General features: G+C 36.7%; 1 protein-coding gene across 5 annotated transcripts; it reads right to left on the minus strand.

Moving 5' to 3' along the window:
- Positions 1-505: 505 nt before the first annotated feature.
- Positions 506-25,404, minus strand: LOC135616975 (phototropin-1A-like). 5 transcript variants are annotated; one of them, XM_065116761.1, is made up of 24 exons: positions 25,196-25,403; positions 23,586-24,262; positions 23,097-23,279; positions 22,812-22,903; positions 22,398-22,677; positions 21,859-22,075; positions 21,709-21,779; positions 21,213-21,319; positions 19,287-19,336; positions 19,080-19,184; positions 18,147-18,206; positions 17,983-18,072; positions 16,996-17,072; positions 15,774-15,858; positions 14,681-14,761; positions 13,454-13,557; positions 12,284-12,333; positions 10,125-10,231; positions 9,382-9,504; positions 7,899-7,950; positions 4,480-4,592; positions 2,590-2,733; positions 991-1,095; positions 506-875 (listed from the first exon to the last, which is right to left on the minus strand). In XM_065116761.1, exons 2-23 carry the CDS (start codon positions 24,257-24,259, stop codon positions 997-999), a joined length of 2,964 nt encoding a protein of 987 aa, XP_064972833.1. In that variant the 5' UTR covers positions 24,260-24,262; positions 25,196-25,403; the 3' UTR covers positions 506-875; positions 991-996. The 5 variants fall into 5 exon arrangements, with proteins under 5 accessions (XP_064972833.1, XP_064972834.1, XP_064972835.1 ...); XM_065116762.1 differs by having other exon boundaries at positions 2,590-2,730; positions 25,196-25,402; XM_065116763.1 differs by lacking the exon at positions 18,147-18,206 and having other exon boundaries at positions 25,196-25,404.
- Positions 25,405-26,628: the final 1,224 nt, after the last annotated feature.

The following is a 26,628-nucleotide window of genomic DNA, read 5'->3' on the forward strand; positions in this document are numbered from 1 at the left end:
CCCGGCTGCTATCCGCTGGAGGAGGTTTGTTGACGTGTCCGAGTACCGGCCATTCGGACACTTGCGTTCTGCATCCATACAAAATATGTTGCTGCTAATCATGGTTTTTTTTATGTGGAATTTATGAGCATGGGACAGAAAAGAAGAAAAATGACAACAACAAAAAAGAGACATTCAATAAAAACCTTCTCCAGAGGAGCAGTGTTTACCACAACAAATCTCCTTTGGGGTGCTGTGATACCAAAGTCCACATATAGTGAGCCAAAATTATCATATAAGCTTGAGTTATAAACGCCATCAGAATGCTTAAAACCTTTTCCCTTCCTGGTTTATGATCACTCACTGAACCATGGGTGAAGTTTAACTCTTACAAATCACAAATGTGAAGCAAGCCAGCAGCTTCAATGCTGGGAAATAGAATCGTCTGTCTACCGGTGATAGAATTTCTTAGAGTTTCATCACCACAAGCTTTACACAGATTTAAGAGAAAACAATGGAAGCACAGTGAAACTGGTACAGTGGTGTCATGTTATATACAAGCGATTTAGTTCAACTGGCATGCGGGAAGTGGCGCATTATCGCTGTTAACTACATGGCATCTAATTGTTATTGCGTTAATTTACATACAACCATAGACTTCAAATCAGATTCTAAGAAACCGATGGCTGAGCCAGTGATAAATAAATAACTCATACACTAGCATGAAAGTTACTCTTTTTATGTCTCGGATATCCTTCAAGGGAAGCAGAACCTCTTGGAACAGAAAAAGAAGATCTTGGCATTAGAATCAGCTTATAAGGTGGATCAGCTTTAGTTGCTGGAGACATGCACATACGACTGAGATGCCACAAAAATACTGCAGGACCAAGCAGTTGCTGTAAAGCACAAGATTTAGGTATGTTATTCTGGAAATACGGCAATTACATGTATAAACTGGCAAGTATATATGTAGTACAATTCTCGAAATAGGTCGTGGAAATGAGCAAATACCTCTACTCAAAAGACTGTCTGAACGTCTACCAGTTCGGTATCTACCATTTCAGCCTCCTTTGCCATTTTAGGATCGAATAGTGGTGTGTCAAGCTTGGGAGGGCTCTGGCCAATACAAAATATATTTCTTATTGGGAACATAAAACAAACAGTCTGATTTTCTTGACCACCAAGCAATAAAAAGTAAAAGTGTATTCTACATTCAAAGAGGATCTCCAGATACAATAACAAAGTAATGAATTTATTGCTTTATTTTCCCGTTGATCATACATTGCTAAGATTTCCTAGCTTAAAAGGTCACCATGACTAACTTAGGATAACACTATTAAGATTTAAGACACAAAAGATTCATGTGTTTCTCAAGTTTATTTATACAATGTCATAAACAAGTTCTCCATTATGAAGGTTGGTTAGATCACTTGATTTGACAAGATTCTCAAATGCACAGTATTTTAGCATTTTCAGCAGAGACATGTAGCTTGTATTGTTATATTTCCTATATCCTGCGATATCCATGTCCGGTACTTGTATTTTACTTTGTCAAATTATTTACTTCACAGCCCTATGCTTGTGCCAGTCCTCAAATGCTTTACAAACATAAATAAAAGGGGCCTAAATATGCCCTTGTTTTTAAGTTCAGCCCAGTTATGGGACCATATCTCACCATGTTCTCTAACTTGTCATTTTTAGCATCAGCAACAAGCTTTTTCTAGTTTGACATGTATTGTTTAACTTTAACTGATCACTTTTCTTTTCCTGTGCTTTTGCTACTGAGGTTTTTGAATTTATATCAACAGAAGCTTTTATTTCAATTTAAATACTTAAATAATTGGGTGGATGGTAATTGGTTCAAGGAAGAAGATGATATGCCTTAATCAAGCTATAATTGCGACTTGGAGGGCTAGAAACGATGCGAAGTTTAATGGTGGAAGGCTGAATCCTTATGTGACTCTCCATGGAGTCGTTGCTCTTGCCTGGACTATCAAGAGGCTCTTACATCTGAGGGATTTAGTGGAAGGAATGAAAACAAACCATGCCTGGTTAAATGGGGATTGCCTGAGGAATCATGGAACAGTTTAGGTAGTATATCTCAGATTGGAGGGTTAGGATATACATATTAAATCTTATTCTAGACATGTGATTTTTGCAGGATGCAAGCATAAGAGGGACATAACAAGTTTATTTAGTGAAGCTGCAGCAATGAAGGAAGGCCTTGTTGCAGCAAGAAGTGTGGGGATTCAATGGTTGCAGGTGGAAACAGATGCTATGGCAGTGATCCACCTTGGATGATAGCAAATTGGATGTGACATTTCGGGATTACTATAATGTTTTTATGCAAAGCTTACACATATTCATAGATAAGGAACTGTGCAGCTCATTGGTTAACCAATTATGCATAGATGAATAGTGTAGGCACTTTTTGGGAAAATGGCTTTCCTCCATATTTCAATGTTTTGCTCTCCTCAGATAGGAGGGATGTGTGTATGCATTTCAATCATTAATAATAGTTTTCTTTTTTGGAAAGAAAGCAAACACATATACGAAAGAACATTCAAATTACCACACATCACAATATATACTTAAGCAACAGAGTCCTACCATGCAACGCACAAGGGCCCAATTGATGCCACGGAAAAATGGGTGCTTCTTAACTTCATTAGCTCCATGACATGAACCCAACCTGTTTCTAGGATCCCTATGCAACAATCGATATATCAACTGTTTTGCAGGAAGGCTTACCTGCTAAAAGAAATGAGGTCAGCACTGTATGAACCACTAAGCAAAGTAACTTGGTGTATGGATATCAAATTGCCATGATAATAAGTACTTTCTTTGAAAAACTAATAGAGATCAGAAAAGAAAGAAATAAAGATCCAAAATGATAAAACAACTGAGCATTGATAAATAAACAGATTGCCAAAACATTCCTTATTATTGGCCAATCACCTTATGTATCAGTATGTCACTTAAAGTCAGCACAAATGACTAGAAAGCAAACAATCTATATATTGTGAAAAAAGCAGTCAGCATTGTATGGATCACTTAGCAAAGTAACTTGGAATACAGATAACCAAGTTGCCAATATAACATGTACTTTCTGTAACAAATGTACAGATACCATAAATAACTGAGCATTATTAAATAAATAGATTGCAAAGACATTCCTTATCATTAGCCAATCACCTTATGTATGACATTTAAAGTCAGCACAAATGACTCTAAAGGAAGCAATCTATACAATATATGCTGTAAGAAACAGAGTGATCCTTGAAGCTGGAAGTGATTGGTACAGACATGACACTTCTTTAGGTATGAGAAAAAAAAAAGTGACATTACAATCATGCATTAAAATTTAGGACATTCCAATACTGGTTGATGGCCAGACCTGCATGGTACCAATACAATATAGTGTCAATACAGGTAGAAGTTGGACCAATGGATAGAGAGAGAGAGGGAGGAGGGAGAGAGAAGAGAGGAGGACGAATGGTGCCATGTGGCAGAAGAGCGGTGTCATGACATGGAAGTGCAGTGGAGGAGGAGTTGGAGCTGTGACATCAACCAGGAGGAGGCAGCAACACAGCAGGGAAGAAGAAGAAAAAGGTAAAAAAAAGAAAGTTGGGTACCACAGGTGCAAGTACTAAACAGTAGGCTTATCACCTGGTATCGTTGGGTAAGATTAGCTTACCATCTGAGAAGTCTGGTGTGGTAAGCTTCCTGTGCAGCTTGTCCAACTTCAGACTGGACCCAGTGAAATTGTCTCATCCACATATCGGTTTGTCATTACTAGCAAAAACCAGATCATATCGACCAGTATAGTCAAGATTTGAATCCACAGTTGCATTATACTTGCTGCATAGATGCTTAGTCTTAACTCTTAACCATGTCAGCTAATGGGACCATCCACAGGCTTCATTTCAAACAAGGCTAGAATTTGCAAGCCAGGTTATTAATATCATCACATCAGAAAAATTAAATTCGAAACAAAATAAACAAAACTTGATCAAATATACCAATCCCAAGTTTCCTTCCTCAACTAATGCCACAACAAACAACGGAACTTATTGGGATCGTAGATCTATATCTATATATGGTGTATAAGTCATAATGCTCAATATCTGCTGACATGTGCCAAAGGTGCCAATGCACGTGCTGGTCAGGACATGGACATCCATGCCAACTAGCAAGATATGATTATGTTGTGCTAAAAAAATAATGGAACATTCCTGAGCCACATAATGTCAATCTTTGCTCAATATTGCCTATGGTACAATGAAATCAGTAAGGGTCCCAAGGAAACAAAAAATTCTGCAAGAAAATATACACACACTTGTTTCACCTCACATATGAATATTCATGCATGAAAAACAAAACATCTGCTATTACAAATATAACCAACTATGCATAATGCACACTGTTAAGCCTCTAATTTGAATAAATACATTTTATTTTATTTTTAAATAAATACTTGAATGTGATCAAAAGACTCACCGATATACTGGCAGGAAATCTCAAGTCCTTGTGAAGAATATTAGCAAATGTCTTTTGCCTTGTCTTTCCTCTAAATGGTGTGTATCCATATAGCATCTCGTAAAGAAGAATGCCTATCATAATAGAAAGAAGCAGTATAATCAGGTAAAGTGGGCGAGAAATTAGGAAAACCCAACAAATCTGATCACCTATTTCCAGATTTACCTAAGCATTAAGATACCTTGGAACAGAATACCACAAAGATGTCTTATCTGAATAGATGACACAGATGTATTGTCATGTTCCTGGCATGTCCTGTCAAGGATTGCAAACCAACCAATTCGCTATGGTTCAACCAGTATTTGCCAGTCCGACCACCAGATGGCATGAAGAGCAGCCCTTAAAACCAATCATTAGAGTGCTAGCTCATGAGGGTCAGGGTCATGAGTTGCGACTCCTCACAAGTGTTCCTCTCCACTACTGCGTAGCCACCCATGTGCCCCAGCCACTGCCTGCAAGCCCACTGCCCATTGTTTCCCGCGCACCCGCCACACCATTGCTTGTGTGCCTGCCGTCTTGTCATGGCTTTAGCTGGAATTGTCTAAGGCGTGAGGCACCCTTGCGGCCAAGACGCGAACTTAGCTTGCAACCTCTAATTCAGCGAGCACCTTGCGTGCACAAGAGAAAAGAGAGAGAGGGGGAAAACAAGGGCTTTAGAAGGTTGAACGAACAGCTGCAAGCCCACAAACAGCTGCTCACCGAGTCCCGGGCACGACAACAAGTTCCCGTCAAGGCAACTTGTGAAGGAGTGTTCAACGCCCGGTACTATACCGAAGCCCCATCCAGCCCTGTGCCACCCGGGGGGTTTCAAGGGGTTGAGATGGCTGACGTTTTGGTGAGCGGAGGTGGATTCCAGAAATCAGCCCGCGGCACACGAAAACGGAGTTGTTTTGGGATGTTTTGGGGCTGTTTTGCTCGATTCGGTGAGCGGTCGCTTTGTAACGCTGCAGCTTGTTCGAACTTATATTTTTACAAGCAAAATGACCCAAAACCAAGACAAAACATGCTGTCAAGCAGCTATACATGTAGGTGTGAGCGACGAACGGTTCGTTGAATGGAGTTGTTGCGAGTGCACGACGACCGTTCGTGACAGTCTACCCAGATCAGGTACATCTCCTCCTCTTTTACACCTCTTCCTCAACCACCTCCTCTTATTCCTTCTTATTCATCTTCTTCCTCTTTCCTCCCCTTTTCTTTCTCCCCCAACAGTATCATGGTACATACCAACGTACCAACACACAATACACCATTATGGCTCGGATATGTACCAGTCCGAACCTGGACTAGTACCTGGTACCTGGTACGTAATTCCTTGCCTCATGCAGGACTTTTGTTTGAATCAGTGTTCTTCTCTATAGGTGCAATAACATGCTTCTTAGTTCATGAAACTTGAAATGGACTTTCTGTATTGTGGTTAATAGCTAAGGCTGTATGTCTAACTCTCCCAATCTTCAATAGAGGTAGGAGGCTTGTGCATTTGGTTACCTTTCGACCTTTCATGAAATATGATATTGTATGTGGAAACCAAGTATTGTAATTGCTTTAATCTAGTTATCTAACAGAAACACTCTAGGTTATCATCGAACTTGTTTACCATATTGCATATATCAACATGAGCATTGTGTATACTGTCAATGTTCAAACATACTGACAAAAAAATGTACATTTGTGCATGTATATATGTTCATTCACCACAACTGAATATGTCATATTTACACACATAAATGTATAAACATGTCTACATATTCATGCCCTTAAGGAAAAGACAGAGAGGTGTGATTCTATCGAAAACCGAGACTTTAATCCTAACAGCTAAAAGCAAATGACCACATGTCTAAAAGGGAGATCTTACTACCAAACATGATCTATAACATCTAGAGAACTTAACATCAGTAAACCATGATTATAGAGTATGTCTTACCTCTACATTAAATACGCATGAAATCAGTGATACATAAAGTGCTAACAATATTAGTCAAGATCAATTTCACTGATTCTGATCTCAGTGTTTAGGGATATAAACAAGCACAATTCAACTAAATTAGAATGTTAAATCACCACAAATATTGTAATATGCTATTAAGACAATCTTGTATCTGATTGACGAACCAAGGTTAGGAACCTTAAGAACAATAGACTAGTTCTCTCTCGATATTATAGATGTCGTATACATCATGTCTAAGGGTGCAACTTTTGAAATTTAGTGTCCCATCTTCAATTTGAACTTTGTTGATGCTTATCCTCCAAGTGGATAACAGCTCGATTAACTCTCTCCCTCTCTCATATTACATGTATACAAACACAAAGTTGCATGTCTACATTTATTAATATCAACATTTATATATAACCATCTTATAACCATGTGGAAAAAATCTGCCAAAAAAGAGCCAAGTATGCGATGGTGTCGGACCAGGATGGCAAATATCTCGGTCACATTATTCCTGGCCATGTCAGTCATGTACCAACTTTAAATCTATAGATTTTACATCCACAAGATGCTTGATCAGGTAGGGGGTGGCCTTTCATGTATAGAAGTTGATTTATAGATATCACATTCACAAGATGCTTAATCAGGTAGTGGTCCCTTCATGTATAGAAGTTCCACGTAAAACTCTAAGCTAAAAATCTACCAGAAAAAGTTGACTTTCATCTCATCAGCATAAACTGCCAGGCAATTCTTAGATGAAAATCCATTATCCCACACCTGGTTGGTAGTTTATTTAATATCTAGATTTAGAACAGGGACAACTGTGGAAGAACAAGGACGACTTAATTCTCCAGAGTGCTAATGAATAGATAACTGAAGAATGCTATCCGATGATCTATTTCCTGGAAGATCAACAGTGAACTGTGATATTCCATTCTCCTAAAACATCCTGTCTGTTTGGATCCATAATTCTTTAACCTCTTTCCTTAATCACAGGATCTCCTTCTTCATCCCTTTTATCTCTCTGTCCTTATTTCATGAATTTAGTGAAATAAGACTGACAAATATTCTGTCATTTGCTTTAAATAATGAAAATAAAAAGAATCAGATTCATATTGAACTTGGATATTTTTCAGAAAACTGCACTGACAACATGTGTGTATAGTAGACGGCCCACTAGAAAAATCATTCTTTAATTAGCATGAGTGCAGCACTATGGGGTCAACAAGCCTCTCCCCTCCTAAATGATTGACACAGAAGTTTCTTCCTCTTTGAACTGGCATGTTTGATATCTTTGTACAAACTCATAATATAACAGACAACCATTTTTGTCTATATCCTGAAACACTTTCATGTTTAAACAGTTTTAAGAATGAATCAATCTAACAAGTCACTGATATTATCTATCATTCCAAAAATTGGATAGCTTCGTGTTGTTTTAAAATTCACCCACCTAGTGCCCACCAATCAACTGCACTAGTGTGGCCAGCTCCACTAATAATCTCCTGCAAGAAAATGACAAGATGTATTGGCCTTGTACAAGTAATGTTTTTGGAGTAAAGTTGCTAAATATCTAATCCAACATATGTGTTACATTCATATCTATGAACCATGTATGATGCATATACATAATCATTTTACAAAAAGAATGATAAATATATATGTTGAAAAAATTATATATGAAACAATGAATATATTACTTCCACCCAAGCTGAACTTCGCAAATACTAGTGTAACAAGATGATCGAAAGGAGAATTAGTAAGTCTAAATTCAGCAGAACTAATTAAATTATGTATTTAAAAGATTACATTATGTACTTAAATTTATGTATGTAGATGAATATTCTTGAAAAAAAATGTATTTTCAGGTCTTGGTATTTCACTTGAAGTTACTATTTCATTCTATCGTGCCCTTAACAAAATAGATCTGATGCTTAGCAGTACCTATGCAGAAACAGAACAAAGATAGCTTCCAGACACTAATGACCTATGTCATAGAACTAATTGGCAAAAACCACATGAGATAAATGAACTGAAGTTTTATAAAATGCAATCAATAGAGCAGTCCACTGTTGCATCTATTATTATCATTATTAGAAAATGCTATTAGTGCCTCTTAGGTTCAGTCCGATTGTTTCAACAAAATGCAGCTCTGAGCAACACAGAAGCTCAGAGTTGTGGCAAGATATATCATTTGTGATCTTGAGAACTATTGAAGCATTGTTTGCAAACAACATATATAGCAAAAATTTGCAAAGCTTTTGTAAACATTTAGGAACAATTTGTAAGAGAATTGAAGAAGATATTACTTAATATATTAAAAACTTTAGTGACAGAAAAGGCTGCATTGAGAACAGAAGATGGTGAAGTTAAAATCAAAAAGTCGTACCTCCAAAATCAAACCATAGGAATAGGGCAATCTCATAGCAAAAGAGAGAGACTTGAAAAAGTCCTTTTTCCCCATCCTCAGGGTGAGCAAGTTGCTTACTAATGAATTACAATACACTAAAAGCTGATTTACACTGTTCATGAATCATTTTGGTGTGTCAAGAAGAAAAATGCAAAAAGCAACACTGTTTGCAAGAATAATCTACTCATTCCCAACACTTTTATTACATTTTCATTCAATCTACCCTCAAATAGGCATGTCAATAATTATGATGAAGAACCTGTTGAAACAGTAGTAAAATCATATTGAAAAAATAGCTCCAAGTAAACATGGAATGTTCACAATGATGTAGTCTTTCCCATGAAAGAACCATCAGATGGATCAAAGACACAATTTTGGTTTGTATAATGTCAAATCATATTGGCCAGATTCCTGTTACATTGTTAATATCTTCAATTACCAGTAATTTGCTTTCACAGAGGTATAATCAAAAGTATTCCTTCATACCAAGTGAAAAAAAATTGTTTAGTTCAATGATAAGACATACCGGCGCAATGTATTCTTCAGTTCCAACAAATGAATTTGATGCACGCATTGGTTCAGCTACAAAAATTGGAGAAATCTTTTCTTTTATCTGCTTTTTCTTGTCCTCCACTGTTGGAAGCAAAAGCTAGATACACATGCAGATCAGTCATTTCATACAAGAAAATAATTTTACAGTTCACCATAATTCTAAAAGAATAATATAGTCCGGGATAAAAGGCTTCTTAATGGACCCTAAGGAGATAACATATCTAACTACTGCATCTGATTTAATTGTACTAGAAAACAAACAAAATGTAATACCAAAAATCTCCAGAAAAGGCTAAAAGTTGCCATGGAGCCACATGTGGAGACCTTGCTAAAATAATTTGGCAACACCATATAACTATGATCAAGGATCATACAGAGTCATCAAGAATGGATTCAAATTTATGCATGCAATGCCATAAGGATGTTCAATGGAAAGCAGCCAACCATGGCCAATATATAACAGAAACTTCTGGAACTTGTTCTTTTAAGCAAGTTGTTACACTCTTTAGATCAGCATGAACAAACATATGCAGAATTCTATCTAGACCTTCAGTTAGAGATAAAATGCTAATCATATAATAGAGAGTTAGAGACAATGGGGAATGAATGAATTTATAATAATTTATTTTGAGGTCATTAATGCAGGAAAATTGATAATAGACATATTGGATGTGAGTATACAGTTTCACATATGATGGCATAAAAAATTCTACCAACCTGTGGCTTGCAAGATGTCAAACATGATAAATCAAAATCTGTCAAAGACACATGTCCGTCCCTCCGAAGCAAGATATTTTCCGGCTTTAGGTCTCGGTATATGATACCTATAGAAAGTAAACAAACTTTCATCACCAGAAATATATGAAGATCAAACATGCAAATCTGATAGAAAATTCTTGCCAAGTTGTGAAGTATATTCTATGGGTACTCTCTATAATAACAAGGGAAGGGAGTATAACAATAAGTTCTGACATGGTATATTTAAAAGGAAAACCAATGCAAGCTGGTAGTATGAGATGCATAACAACAACTCATATTTTAGTAAAATCATTTCAACCGCATGCAACCAAATAAAGAATAAGGTAAAAATATATATGTTTCAACTTTCAATTTTTTCTTAGAGATTGACACAAGGATGGGCCACGATATAGATGCACAAGCAGGGAACTGAAGTAATTAGCAGGAACCACAGTCAATTTAAATTGTCAAACATCTAGCATATACCATACACATGCATAACAAAAATGAATTCCAAGAGCGCAAGCAAGGTTAGTTTGCTTCCCCTGAATAAAACAAGTCACTGTACATATATGCAATGCTTTTGTATAGTGACACAGATGGGACACCTCATGCCATGGTGAGGGCAAAACCTATGGCACACAAAGCATTTATGACCTTGAGCATAAATGGAAGTTAGTTGATTTTATCTATCTCACAGCTGTTCAATTGCTTCATGTAAAGATAGTTGCAGGATCTCAATGTCTATGTACCTAGCAGGGGTAAACCACAGAGAACGCTTATTTCTCCCTTTATTTTTTTTCCCTTTGTAATGTGCATTTAAATGAGTTACAAATCAAATTAGATTTTTTTTATTATTATTATGACAGAGGGAGCCCTTCAACACATGAGGCATCAATACGTTAACAGTTGAAGGAGGTTGGGACCCTTTTCTTTTCTCGAATTCTTATTTTTAGTTCATAATACTTGCTTTTCTGTTATGCTCTGCTTGTTGGCTTCCTTGTGAGGCCAATCTAAATTATGTCTTCATGTCTTTTATTTCAAGTTTAAATTTATTTTCTAGATGTTATTATTTTTTGAATATCTACTCATGTCATTGTCATCTGTTAATGCTAAAATGTACTTTTGCTCTTTAAAAACACTTCAGCTGAAATAAATACCCAGAACCTGTCACCTTCTGAACACTATACAGAACTTAATTGTCCCAAACAACTCATGCATATGCAAGTCAAACAAGATCTTTGCTGCTGTATCTGTTTCCTGAATAGTGACTCTACTTCAGCCTAAATTTGGCGATGGAATTGCGAGAATTACCAAACAAGTAGCCTTTTGCAATTTAATAAAATGCTTTTCCATAATGAAATGTATGTCAAAGGGGCTTTTGATATATTCTGTAAAAAAGTTGACAAAATTGCTATTTTCATTATTTTGCTACACTTATAGTGATAATCTTTAGGATTCAGAAAACTCAGGGACACTGATTTAACTTGCTTAGCATGCATCCCTTGTGTGGTTTATACCAGCGAGGTATATAGAATATAGATGATACATGATGTCGACAATTGACAGTGTTTTTCTTTTTTTGGGTAACTTACCAACAAAGTACATTCTTTCCATGAGCTATCCACATTTCATAAAACAACACAAGTCATAATGTCTCAACTATTTATCTTACCTGCATTGATCCTTTCCCACCATTGAGCTCTATACAAAATAATATTTTTAGTTAACTTGGAATATTTAAATCTTTTTTATAGTTTCTAGCAAAGTTAAAAAACCAATCATACCAATTAGTAAGGAGTGATATTTTATTGATTCGAAATTTCAAATATACAAAGTGGTAGTTTAAAAGATCTTTCTCTTGGTCAGGACAAAATATCAACCAAGAGAAAATTTTCTTTTGATTAAGTTAATAATACAGAGCTCTAATCATAACATATGCAAAAGTTATATTTTGTCCAAGAGAAAATAATGAGCTTAAAAGGATACCCTTATGAAGGACTTGTTATAATAAAGGTTCTTATATAAAATGGGCTTGGTATTACATATATCTTGACAATAAGAAGTATTCAAAAAATAATTTAAAAAGATGCATTACTAATAGTAACAGTTACGTTTATTAAAAAATAGCTACATACCTTGACAGTGAAGGTATTCAAGTGCTACAACAACTTCTGCAGCATAGAACCTGTGCAAAAAAGATGCCTTCAGTACCATTCAGAAAGATGCAAGTACTCTTTTGAAAAAGAGAATCTACAGAAAAATAGAGTATCTTACAAACAAAAATCAGTTGATTTTTTCTGTAACAAATATAAGAAGATGAAAGCTTTAGGGATAAACTCCAGATTCCAAATTTTCCTCATCAACTTCAATAGATATTTAACAATATCCTTTATATAATTTAGCTCAATTGCAATCCAAAACTATCAAATTTGAGTTCTTTTGAACCCCGATCAATTTCTATTTTTCTTCTAAAATCCCTTTCCCCCCTTAAGGAAAGATGAGCAATTTTTATCTACTTCATTCTATTGAATATCAAGCTAAAACAAGAAGAAGAGGAGAACAAAATGAAAGTGGTAGGTTGAGGTTTAATGAAAACCTTCATTTCCTGACTTGTTTTGCAATTTTTTTAATTTGGTATGTTCTGGAGAAGTAGGATTAGATTCTCAGGGAGCTGGGTTGTCCAAGTCAACTGAGCAATACCTATAAATAAAAAAGATGATCTTGTAGGCGGCATCTATTATCTGTTTCAAGAAATAACTTGGAATGTTTGGCACCATCATAATAGATTGTACTAGACTGCTTGGTAAAAGGAGAGTGCGAAAAGATTGTCAAGTAAGTTCTCCTGCAATGCATTTGCCTGCTGCATGATGTCTTTTATACAATTACTGTAAACTGCTCACACCTAAGACTAGCAACCACAATTTTGTTTTCATTTCTTTTGTTTTGATTCAATTCACACCAACATCAAGAAAGTATCCAAACCTGAATATAATAGAATTCAGTAAAAATATGACAAGTTGCAATGAGGAGTCGTTATAAAATGTGAACAATCATCTCTCTTTGAGTGCTATAAGCATTAGTAAGATAGAGAACTAGGAAAGAGAGGTAGCATCCATGTTTACAACTCAACAATGCTTATGAAGGTTAATTAATTTTTACTGAGACAATAAATGACACCTCAAAATGTCATACCACTTTTATATATAAGTTACATGGTGCACTATGTTTTATGTTATTGGTTCTGTGCACAAAACAACAAAACAATTAATCAACCACTGTAAACATGTTTTTTAAAAAAAATGTACCTAACAGCATCCTCCTTGAGGACTTTCTCAGGTTGCCTGTCTAGTAGTAGGAAAAGTTCTCCACCAGGGCAGTAATCAGTTATTAAACAGATATGTGTCTTGGACTGCAGTACATAAGAATTTATGGGTATTATCCTCAGCAGAAATAATTTTGCATGTAACACGAGGAAAATCCATTAGATAGCAGTTTAGCAACTCAAACAAAAGTTGGAAAATATAAAGAAAATAAAAAACGAGAACTGCATAAGGTGAAAACTTTTGTTTGAAATAAGCTGAACACGCCTAGGACTCCTGGACCAACGTAGATAAGAAATTATATGGAATTTCAGTTTTAGTACATTAAGAAAATAAAATGCATGCATAACTCTTTATGCCAAACCTGTTATGATCATCACAACCTTTTTGTTTAGTATATAACAGCCCTGACATATTTAAAACTAACAAAAGAGGGCAAGCCTTGGTGCCACATGAAGTTGCTATTTTGCAACCTGGGTGACCAGAAATCAAGTCATGAATACAGCTTCTTTACCTGCAGGGATAAGACCATCAACTATGTACATTGACCCTTCTCAGAACCATACTGACAAGAGTATCCCTTTTTTCATATGTAAACTAACCAAGAGATAAGGGCTTTGGAACTTTAATTAGACAAACAAATGTAAAACACCAATAAAAGGACCAATATTTGTAGACTATCCATCTTATCCAGAAAGACTATATCTATATAAGACAGATAGACTTCTTCAAGAAAGCATGTAGATAAGGATCTGTTTTGCACTAAAGACATAAGTATTCATAACTAACAGTTGTTGATTCAATTGAATGCTGTTATTATGGTTTAAGTCTTCTGTAGGCTTCTAAGCATCTTCTAAGTGGTTTATATCCTCCATATGACTATCACAAATGGCTTCCTTTTTACAACAGATTGTGCCTCTCTGTGGGACAAAGTTATTTGAGGGATGTGTGAGCACCTTAGCCTTGCACAATTATGTGTTCTTCAAATAAACTCATTAAACACTAAAACGAGGTGCTTCTCTTTATTTTTTGGCTTGGCTCTAGACATTGTTCATTGTTTTGTTACCGAGTTCTCTAGAACTGCAAAATCTATCCATAGAGATGTATTCATTATCATCACAAATGATAGTCATGAAAGCTAGGATCTCAGTGTAGAACAGTCAGTTCCACTATGTATTAGACTTTAAAACATCAGAGAAGTGGGAATTAAACCTGAAAAGATGCATATAATGTAGGAAGGAAAGGATGATCGAGCATATCAAGAATTTCTCTTTCTGCACAAGCTCTATGCACCTGAAGCAAAAGATCAGCAATTTATCAAATGTTCACATTGACTTAAACATCTGGTGACTCCATAAACCATGAATCATTATGAACCATATAAAGAATAAGAATTTCACATAGGCAGTTTGAAAGTGGAATTCTTGCAATTCATGACTCTTTCACACTCCCTACTCAAGTAGTAATTTGGAAGAAAATGCTAGATTCATATGACCAAGAAAACTAAGCATTCTGGTAAGAAGTTACAAGCCTCTTGTTCCATGAATAATTGACAAAATTAAGCTTCTTATTATTCATGGAAAAGTATAACTTATACTATGTCAAGGTACAGATAACAGGAACCCCATTCCCCCCCCTTTATCAAGTTTCTTTGCATCTTTTATGGGCTTAAACACATATCCTTCTTTTCATAAATTATGCTTACCCTTTCAAAAAAAGATCATAGCAGTCAAAGATGACATGTCTAACCAATGTTCTAATTGCATGGGGTGACACTAAGAATGCTACATGATATGGATGACTAAGTTAATTTGCTGCCCGATTTAAAAAGAACATAATTCAGGAGGCAGATAGCAAAGTTTCAAATCTTGGAAATTTTTTATTGCATTGGCCAAAAACTCTCAAGCTGACATACTAAGAAAAGTAACCAGTATTGTCCATCTCAGTACTCCATAGCGTGACACATTCGTCGTATAGGCCATACCAATTCTATTTGACACTAAACCTGAACAATTTGTTCCAATCAACACTTTTTGTGTCAATGTAAATTTGTCATGCCATAGCAGTATATCTGTGCCAGCCATTGGCTAAAACAAGTGGTTTCAGTGGCACTTGAATAGTTGGTAGATAGTCAAACCTATGCAGCACACTCTGAAGCTGGTCCCAGATCATGCTAAGGAGAACAGTTTGTCAACCATTTTAGACTATCATTTTATCTGACTCATAACAAATGCGTGTTCAATTACCAGTAGACAGAAAATGTATGTTAATATACAAGTCAGCAACAAAATAAACAGTGCCTTACCTTGTTACGATTAAGCATGATATTTTTATCCATAGCCTTCATTGCAAAGTACTCTCCTGTTCCTAACAATTCCACCAAGTGGACGCTGTCGTTTCAAAGCATACAAATTTGTTAAACTTATTGAGTTAAAAGAATAATAAGATATATATATATATATATATATATATATATATATATATATATATATATATATATAAGTGGAACACACAAAAGGTGATACCAACAAGAAAGGCACATTGATGACTTTTTTTCAAACTCATCAATCTGCATCATAAGCATATATGCTCTATGAAGAAACTGATTTTATTGGTTAAGTAGGAGTTACCAAAACACAAGTATCATTGCTCATTTGGAGAATATACAGCATAAGACTACAAATTAGCATGACAACTTCAAACAATATTTTTATTACCGGTGGAACTAGTATGCATCTACTGGTATTTACTGATCTAACCAAGTACTGGTACTTAAATTTATAACTCGAAACCGGTAAATGCACCATTCATGTTTAATTTTTATACTTAATTCAATGATATAGGACAGTATAGGTTGGTAAATCTCCCCATATACAAGCACTGAATTGGTATGATAAGCTAATGAAATTCGTATCAGACTAATACTTAAATCCTTGATATCAAACAGAAACAACAGACACAAGGGACTTTCTAGTATAGGCTATAAAGGTTACCATCTTATGAAGCATTTTTGTAAAGTTATTTGAGAAACTCAAATTGGGCCTCAAGAGCAAAATAATGTGTACACGGACGGATATGTCACTTTATGTGACTCATACCAAACGCATGTTCTTTTTTTTTTTAATGCATATTCAATTACCAAAAGCTATCATATCCATATTCTCAATCACAATAATCTACACAGCGATGCTAAAAAACATACGTCTATATTAAGACATGAAGAGTCGATGAATGGTTCAAGAAATTTGATAATAACATTGGTAGTTCTGGGGCAAATAAAATTTTTCATATACTATACCCTCAGTGATATAGATTTCACAAGAGCAGGCACATATATGCCAAGATAGAGAACTTATAAACAAAGAAGCTAAGTCCCATTATTGGAGTAAACAATTGGTATCAGATGTATAGGATAGCATTGCGATCTAGTTCATAGTAAACTAAGAAAAAGAAATGAGCAATGTACACAAAATTAGATGCATTGGCCTAGAGCAATTATCGAGATATTGTACACAGAAAACAGTCACCTGCCAGTATCACCAGAGCCCAAAGGTTTAACAGGTCTAAAATGTTTCAATCCAATCTTTTCTCCACTCTCTACAACCTGTAGATGAATACTAATTGTGAACTGCAGAACTATTGGCAAACATGAGATCAAGCTCTTAAACTATGTTGCCAATTTATTTAAATAATGAGTGCCTTTTCTATAAAGAGCTAGTTGTTGTGATCGTAAAATCTTCCCATATGCCAAGTGAGCAGAGAACTACATATTGCATATAATCTTAATGGAGGATACTGGACTACATGCCTGCGTAAATATTAAGTAGGTTGTTTGCAGTACTCCCACGATCAGGTGAACTAAATTGGTACAATCAGTTGACTTAGGCAGTGTAATCATATAAACAATAGATAACAGTAAAGAGCTCATGTCATCATCATGAAGCACACTGTTCTACTCGATTATAAAATAAGCATATCCCCCTCTTGTCAATGGCCATAATTCATGACAGCCCAGGAAGAAATTTAATTTGTTTCCTTACTCTAAAAAGGCAGCGATTAACCTATAGTGTCACAAGTCAACAATGATAAGGCTGTTTTCCCCTTCTATCTCTTTCTTTTTCTATGCCAAAACAAGAGAAATATGTTTTTTATATATTAAAACAAGCACTTACCATGTCAACCAAAGATTTTTTTAAAATAAATGTTAAAATATGTTAAGTCACTGCTTAATTTAACAATAGCTTTAACAATCTGTTTTATTGGAAATTCAAACTACTAGAATGCAATAAACATAAGATAAGTTTTCTAAATAAACATTATCTTCATAGACTCCATACTAAAGTTTGCATATCCGATCTATGTTGAGACATTCCAATGGTTAATGCACTATTGCACAATTGATGAGTCTCAAATTCAATCCAAGCCCATATGTGAGTTGTCTTGCATGTTTTTTAATGTAACAAAATTTTCTTCCTAGTTAAAAATAAAAATTACACATCCAAAATATCACATACTTTCTGGATAGCTCTCCACGATGTATCATTCCGCATGTGAGGCTTTGGCAGCACCAACTTTGAATGGTTAAACCATAAATCCTCAGGTTTCTGCACATAATCATGAAATATCATCAGAGTTAATAACAAGAACCTTTGTCAAACACAAAATGTGTATGAGTCACCAAATTAGCATCTGGAAGTTCTCTAACAGCTTCATCAACATTATCTGCAGTTTCTTTCACCTGAAGTTTATATCATAAGCATTCAATTAATGGAAATATATATAGTCACCAAAAAGCATTTCATAATAACTCAAAAGATCCAACAAGAGTAATGCGAATGTTGAAGATTGAGGATCCTTGTTGGCAAGTGGCAAGGTCTCTTTAAGATGCCTATACTAGACCAAGATAGTGAACCTGAAACTAAGCATTTGTCAAGCATCTCAACATTCTAACTCCATCCATGATTCATATATAACCAAGCTAAGCTGATCCTAACTGCAAAACTCATTCGATAAGGAGGACAGCTTGATTCAAGTCAAGAGCAACACAATAATCCATCTGCAACAAAATTTGACCACCTTGTATGATCCACACCTACTGACATGACCTAAACATGGAAAGATTAACATACCAACCTTAACATGAAATGTTTCATGTTAAACCAATCATTCAACTGGTTAATTCAGGCTAATCTATATCAGATCAAGTTTCAAAAATCAAATCCAGCCAATTCATTAATTAATACAATTTTGGATCAGTCAAACCTGAACCTTAAGATGCTTTGTTTCTCAAAATCCAACAATTCAAGGCCCCAAAATCAACTGACATCAGTCAGTTCCAGGGTGAGAAGAAAAAGAGGTAGCTCTACATATCACTTTGTGCAATACTTATCATGCTGTGGCAGGACAGCATATAGGAGCTAGCAGCAAGCATGCTTTTAACAGCGGGCATCTGATCAACAAAGAAAATCTTTGGAGACCAACTTGTTTGAGATACTCAGTGAACTATCAGTTATGCAAAATGAACACAGAACTCTGACATGGCACCAAAATGGAGAAATGATTTATGTAACAATCATTTTAGAATTGGTTGCAACTGAACAAGACAACAGACCAGCTTCGAACTTTCTTTGGCAGTATCTGCTGGTATACAGTTCTGTAGCGGCTCAACATGTTCACTACCATCCAACTGGACCCCAATAAAATATTGAACTTCTCCCTGTTTGAGAAACGCAAAGACATATTTACTGAGATATATAAGTAACCCAATATGTGCAATTTCTCAAACAATGGGAGATACAAAATTATCTTAATAATGTACCTTCTGATCGCGCATGGGTTGCAAGTGAAAGAGATTCCAGAACTTTTTACCTGACAGATGAAAATAACTAATAAATTACAACAACATGATATATTATAGGAAATTTTCTACCGCATCTTTAACTTGTTAACATTATCCATTGGATATAAAAAAAATCTACTTTCAAAGCATAAAATTTGAAACATGAAGCCAACAGATGCTCCAAATGGTCAACTGTAGTAGCAAACTAAAATATCATAGTAAAATGAACACAGCAATTTACTACAGTTGTTTCATGCAAGGTATGCAATTTCAAATAATACCACCCGGTATGCGTGGTACTTACTGGTCCGTCAACTGACCGATACACGGACCGTCCATTACTGGACGGTATATATATATATATATATATATAATTTTTTAAAGGCGACGTCACCCGGAGAAGGAAAAAACAAAAAATATATATATATTTTAAAGGTGACACGACGTCGCCGAGTTATATATATATATATATATATATATATATATATATATATATATATATATATATATATATACCGAACGGTATACCGCTCGGTATACTATATTGTACCGTACCGAGCGAATGTCGAAACGCTGATACGGTACGATATTTCAAACCTTAGTTTCATGTACTCTTCTTGATCCAACATAGTACCTAAAAGATGGCACATCAAAGGAAAACAGGATCTAGACAACCTGTATGACGTACAAATTAGTAAAAAGAATCAGAATGCATCAAGAATGGGAAATTAGAAACCAGTAGTGGTGTCATTTCATAAGATGATATTGGATCCAATGACACTATTAGACTTCTGAAACTGATCCAACATTCTACATATCAGAAATGCAAACACTGTTACAACTTTGTTGATGCTATAATTATAACTGGTAATTGTCTCTTTTGGAATTTGTCACTTCAAATGCCCACTGATACTAGCATGAAGACATGAAGATAAAGATGGTTTCAGCATAATGGCATCTGTCTTGCAAGTAAAAACTTATATCTGGAAAACAATTCCAGCACTGGAAAGGCTACAAGCCTACAAGTAGCTACTGAATCCAATTCATGGGGATCCTTAATCTACAGGGTGACAGATGAGAGGAAGAAGATTCAAAGTTCAAACAATGTAAAAAACCATCTCAAGATCAATGAAATTTGATAAAAGGGTGCATATTCTAGTGAAAAGAAAAATAGAGTAACAACTGTGCTAAAAATCAAAGGATGAAGTGATAAGGTAATATACATTCAGAATTTAAGTTTTTTTTCATTTGTCAAAAAGATTTGAATCTGTCACAAGAAATTAGGAGATTTAATCCAGTAGTATATACTTGTCAATTTGCAGAAAAGATGTTAAAGGCGGAAAGTGCTCTTTGTTAAACATGATCCTCGTTGAATTTTACTAGAAGATCTGCACCTACTCCACCACCTCTTTTCAAGCTACAAAATCATGGTCCATGATATAATCAATCTCCCCATAAGTTGAACTTGAAGTTTCAGGTTTGTTATTAACAACCAAAATGAACGACACATTTAAGACACTGGGAGAAACATCAATAGTGATTATTGTTTAGTGATAACATCAATTGTCATCAACAGTCCTAAGCAGGATTTGAAAAGTGTAACAAGTGTTAAAACTAAAGCAGTCGTGAATTTGGAGTGCATTATAGAGGGGCTCCCTAAAGGTCATAACACAGAAATATTCAAATAAGCTGACAGCACAATAGCAACTGTGACCAAAATGGTATTCAGGAATGAGATAAATTGAAATTCAATGCATCATGCGATAGTTATTTTGCTGAAGAGGATAATATTCTTAAAAACACTATGTGAAGCCACAAATTTATCCATATTCAAAAAAATGAACTTTAACTAATCAGAATTGCCAGGAATAAGAGTAATATTCATTTCCTAGAAAATAGGCATACCGCTTTTTGTGTAGTTTATCAACTGCACAGTTATGTCTCTCTGGTTATCTATAGCCTCTCTTATTTTCCTCACAGTTGCTGCATCAGTTTCAGGGCCTTGGAGAAACCTACAAGTTCCAAAGAGTCAACAAAAGTAACAAATAAACAGAACTAAATTTTGGAAATGTGCATTAATGGCCCTTATTTTGATTACAGTGTTCAGCTACCTTATTTATACATTTAAATACCAATGTAATTAAAGTTCATCTATTTTGATATTTATACAAACCAAGACATTATAACAACAACTGTCATAGGAATAAAGAACTCATGATGACCGAAATGAGATTTTGTAAATTGTAATCTTATTTCTACTATCTCAGCTGAGCTACAAATTAAAAATTATGTTAAGATGTGAGGTTGCATTTTATTGAAGATATTAAGATACAAAATAAGTTGTCCTGGCCCATCAAATATAATATTTGGCATTAAAAGAGCAAAGGAAATTCCTGCACACCTGCAGTTTCTTCCCAATATTTCTTCACGACTGTATTCTGTCAGTTGTAAGAAACTGTCTGATGCGAATATCTGAAAAGAAAATCATCAAATAACTCCAACAGAAGGAAATGAACATATTAGAAACAAGAACCAGCTTTGTGAATCTTACAATAGGATTGTCAGGCAGTCTTGGATCAGTAATGACAAAATTTTTTTCAATGCGTTCAAGGGTTGTAGCAAGATCGATGCCCCTTCTGATCTCTTTTTTTCTTTCCTCATCATCGAAACTCTCAGGCCTTTCATCATCGCTTTCCATCAATAGGGACTCCTCAATAGGAACTTCCAGCTCATGCTTTTCAACATTCAAATGGCCAAAGCCAATAAGTCTGCAAACACAAATATGGCTGAATGACTACCACTTTATTCCACTCAAATTGTCCCAGGACAAAGTAATTGTATTCTTTGTAACAGAAAGTAGCAATACGCCAATGATTTTGAATATTAGATTAGTTACGCTTACCATATATCCTAAGAGACTTAGTGGAGACAAATGATGGCTTACGATCATAGTTGAAAGGAACTCCTATAGCATTGTGGGAAGGCCAGTCACTACTGACTAACATCACTAATGGTTGAATCACAAAAGTTAACAAATACCAGAGCTGTATTTAAGACAAAAAATCATGAGAGAAAAAATATAAAACCTACCCCATGAAGGACTTTAGACCTGATTTTCTTGATTTATTTGCTACTTCAGGAAGTTCACAAATTTTGTTCATCGAACTCCTCATCCCACTACGTGAATTACGCCTAGCAGCAGTGGCATTTTCTGAACTCTTCTTTCCAGGAACCTCTGACACCACAGTTTGTCCACCACCTTCAGATTTTCTCATAAAAGGGTAACTTCTTGATTCTGAAAGTGAGTGTGGATCCTTGACGGCCAGCACTAAGTCAGAGACTGAACTGCGAGCCCTATCTTTTTGCCTAGCTGCAAGATTAATCTACATAAGAAAAAGTGGTTTCCAACAATTTTATTCTATTAGTTAAAACTATAATGTAAATAAAGACAAATTAATTTGACAATGTTCTATTACACAGAAATAAATCAAGATGAACCAATACCATCATATCGAATCAAAGACTCTGGTAAACCATTGGGCCGCACCATTATATCCTTTGATCCTTCTGTGTATTTACTAACCTCCACTTGCATCCTGCAGAAACAATGACCAAGTTCAGTTCCAAGAAGGAACATATGCACAATATCAACATACAAGAACACTGTGAAATTTCCAACGGTCAGACAGTTAAGACGGATAAGTTTGAAAGAGGTAGATTACCAATCATTTTATTCTGTAAGCAATCATCATAGCTGGAAGTTAGGAAGATCTATAACCAACATCTTACCCAATGAACTTGAGAGTGTTTCCAGCCTCATCTTTGATGGGTGCAATTGTCAAAAGATTCCAAAATGGTGCGCCATCCTTTTTGTAATTTAATATGCGACCACAATAGTTTGTACCGGCAGACAATGCTTCCCTTAATCTTGCAATCTCTTCAGGGTCAGTACCCGAACCTTGTAGGAATCGGCTGCGCAACAGCAATTTCAATCAAAAAAGGAACTATCAAGTTCAAATTATAAATCTACTCCGAGGAACCTGCACCTATGTTACATTTGTTGTTAGCCTTTGAAAATCATTTAACGAGTTCAAGAATGCAAATTTTTTTTTCGATAGAAGAATCAAAGCAAACATTTTCGATGAATTACTTATAAAAAAGATAAAGAACTTAAATTTAGAGAACATTTCTTTTTCTCCACATAGTTGTGCTCTTTCCCATGTCAAATGGTAAAGAAAGATTAATTACAATAGAAATTAGGGCAAAGATTTTTCGTACCAATTCCTACCGATGACTTCTTTGGCGAGGTAGCCGGTCATGTGGAAGAATCCGGCGCTGGCGTACATGACAGGGTGGTCGGACTTTGTCGCGTCGGACACCACAAAGGACTGCTGGAAGGCGGAGAGCGCCTCCCGGAGCTCCTCCGACACCCGGGGGAACCCGCCCCGCGCCGCCACCTCCGAGTCCTCCGAGCTCCGGTACGAGCTCCCCCCAGAGGCTCTCCGCGAACGGCCCTTGTCCCCGGCCTCGTCGCCCGACCTCCGCACCTCGACGCCCTGCGGCCGCCCCGTCTCCTCGTCCGTCTTCAACACCAGGCCCCACTCCGCAGCCCGCTGCGCCGCCGCTCCGACGTCCTCGGCGGCGGCGGGAGGTTTCTTGGAGATGGGATAGGGCAGATAAGGCAGCGGCGCCGCCGCCGACGTGGAGGGGAGGGCCATCCATGGGCGGATGATGTCTTCGTCGTCGTCGTCGCCGGCGCTGGCGGCGGCGGGCGGAGGTGGGGCCCGGTGGGCCGAGAGCTGTGGGTCGGGTCGAGATTGCCAGGTGGCAAAGGGGGAGGAGCGGGGTTTGGGCTGGCTGGGGTTAAAGACTTCGAGGGACCCACGGGAGTCGCGTGGCAGAGGTGGGATGAGCGAGGAGGTGGGTCGGTGGGTTGGTGACTCCTCGTCCATTTCCTGTAACAATTAGCAGAAAACAAAAACAAAAAACAGAAACGTTATCTATTAAACATCAAACACATTTAGCAAAGGGAATAAGCGGTTACTTTATTTCTAAATTCTCAATAGGTCGTATCCAATGCACATATAATCTCTTAAAATATTTACTTATTTTATGAAAAAAATGTATATTCAAACATATTTCTTAAAGTATCGGAAACGATTTATAAAAAAGTATTTTAAAAAATGCTTCTGCATGGCACATCAAGAATTAGGACCAGTGGACCTATCGCAATAGAACAAATCCAAAAATGATACCTCATTTACCGATCATAAATTGTGATTGCGTTTGTTCTTTTTTGTGGATCCCATTAAAGATAAGAGTCTGAATAAGGACAAAATTTATGCTCGATAACTATGGGATATCTGTTTATCTTGCAGAGGAATACACAGTTGGATCATGGCAAATTTCAAGTAGCACATGAATGAGAGCTAACTCGTATGCAAGCGTCTCGGATCTTCCGGCATAGATCCAATTATCCCGAATCCATGATTTCTCCCATAAGATCGAGTTACGAGGCAACGTGGGCTCAATTCACAAGCTTGCATGGCAACATGTGAGCTTGTTTGTTCGAGAGGTCATTGGAATTAAGCTGATATTATACTTAACTAAGTACTTTAATGTTTATTTTCACACTAAAATAGCTAGAAATGCCCGATAGCAGGAAGAACTCTTTAAAATAGCTGCTCAAATTTCCAAGTTATTTCAACAAATTTTCTTCAGGAAAAGGAAAGAATACGATAGCTACATGTATTTTGGTGGAGGAGGTAGCATGAAATCTTGAAGGAGGAAAGCAGATCTTGAAGAATGCCACAAGAAGAGCCTCAAAATGTGTATATGCAGATGAAAGAACAGAAGATAAAGATTGGAGTGTAGAGCAATCTAAGTACCTGAACTCAAGCTGTAGTTGTTGTCTCTACTGACTCTTCTTCTCTCTTTGGAGTTGCACTCTTCGTCTTTTTCTCGGTCGTCTCCTACACGTTATAGCTATGAAACTGAGCACATACACAGCCGAAAAGGAGAAGAAATTAAGGACTCTGAGGATGGAAGTGGGTTGAAGCGAGGGGATGAAGGAGAGAGAGAGAGAGGAGGGTGTTCGGTGGATATCTTATTTGTTGCCATCGGCTGACGTGATTGGCTGATGCCTCGTGCTTGTGGGCCTCTGCCGGCGTATATCTCGGCAGCGGCCAATAAGCTGTGAGATATTGGATTATGTGGGTCACTCGCTTCGACGAATCCTTGTCTCCTGCACTTCTTTGACCGAGCATTAACTTTGTTTCTTGATGGCGTGACATGACCGATCTCGTGCTTCGCAATGCACAATGGCAGTCGACGATGCTGAGTTGATGGCGAGCATTATCAGTGTCATTAGATGCAGTTTTGCTCGTCACTGGGGATACGGATAGCCGTAAACATGGATGTATCAGGAGTTCAAACAAGCAGAAGATACATGGAGTGACCACAAGATGGATAGCTGTGTTGTTCATTGCCACCAGAAATCAATGGTGAGCATTTATTTGTGAGCTTATGAGTCCGTCCATGGAAGTCAAGCAGACATCTGGCTTCTATCATCCATTAAAGGCATCTGGTCTCTCTTGTTCTCATCAACTAGATGGCGACTGACAGCCCTCTTCGCGGTGGCGAGAAAGAGACAAACGCGGTTTTCGCGTGAAAACAGCAGCATATGAGATGAGCCTCCGCTTGCACTAAAGTCCAGCTTAGGAATTGAAGACTCTTCTACTTGTCCTGTTGGCTACCGTATCACTAGAGAAACGAATGTGAGGCTGCTGTGTGGCTGATAAGGAGTGATGATCCCAAGTTGGAATTGTGGCGTCGTCTTGCATAAGCTCGGATAAGGGCGCTACAAGGAGTTTGACCAAGTGACATTTCGCTGAAAAGATCACGAGTTACAGCAGGCATGTACAGTAATCATTTTTTTGGGGGTTAGCTATTTGTTTGTCTACCGAGGTGTCTCTTTCTGGTCATGTGCTCGTTCTCACAAGTGTTCTAGTGGAAGAAAAGAGACGACGGCGGTGTTATTAAGGTCCAGTTCTCTCTCATCTTAGACAACTGCAGCATCCCATTTTGTCTCTGCCAAACTGTTGATGGCCATCTTTTGTGTAACTTTCATGTCTTCGATTTCCTTTGCACCTTCTACTATTAGTAGCATATGTTGCGGTCATGTAACTGTCCTCTCTCTCTCTCTCTCTCTCTCTCTTACCATCAATGTTTATTGTGCTTACTATGCTGATTTGAGTTTTAAATGAGTTGAAACTTCAATTTTGAACTTCAAATATTATTACTGTGAAACTTCAAGGAGACT

The sequence above is a fragment of the Musa acuminata genome, chromosome BXJ2-7 (assembly GCF_036884655.1).
Source record: "Musa acuminata AAA Group cultivar baxijiao chromosome BXJ2-7, Cavendish_Baxijiao_AAA, whole genome shotgun sequence".
Classification (NCBI taxonomy): domain Eukaryota; kingdom Viridiplantae; phylum Streptophyta; class Magnoliopsida; order Zingiberales; family Musaceae; genus Musa; species Musa acuminata.

Excerpts from the sequence above, each read along its gene's own strand:
- LOC135616975 (XM_065116761.1), bottom strand. The coding sequence starts at position 24,259 with ATGGACGAGGAGTCACCAACCCACCGACCCACCTCCTCGCTCATCCCA. Across the intron at positions 23,280-23,585 it reads GAAGTCATCGGTAGGAATTG|CCGATTCCTACAAGGTTCGG; the intron begins GTACGAAAAATC and ends GCTGTTGCGCAG. Across the intron at positions 4,593-7,898 it reads AGTTGATTGGTGGGCACTAG|GCATTCTTCTTTACGAGATG; the intron begins GTGGGTGAATTT and ends CTATTATGATAG.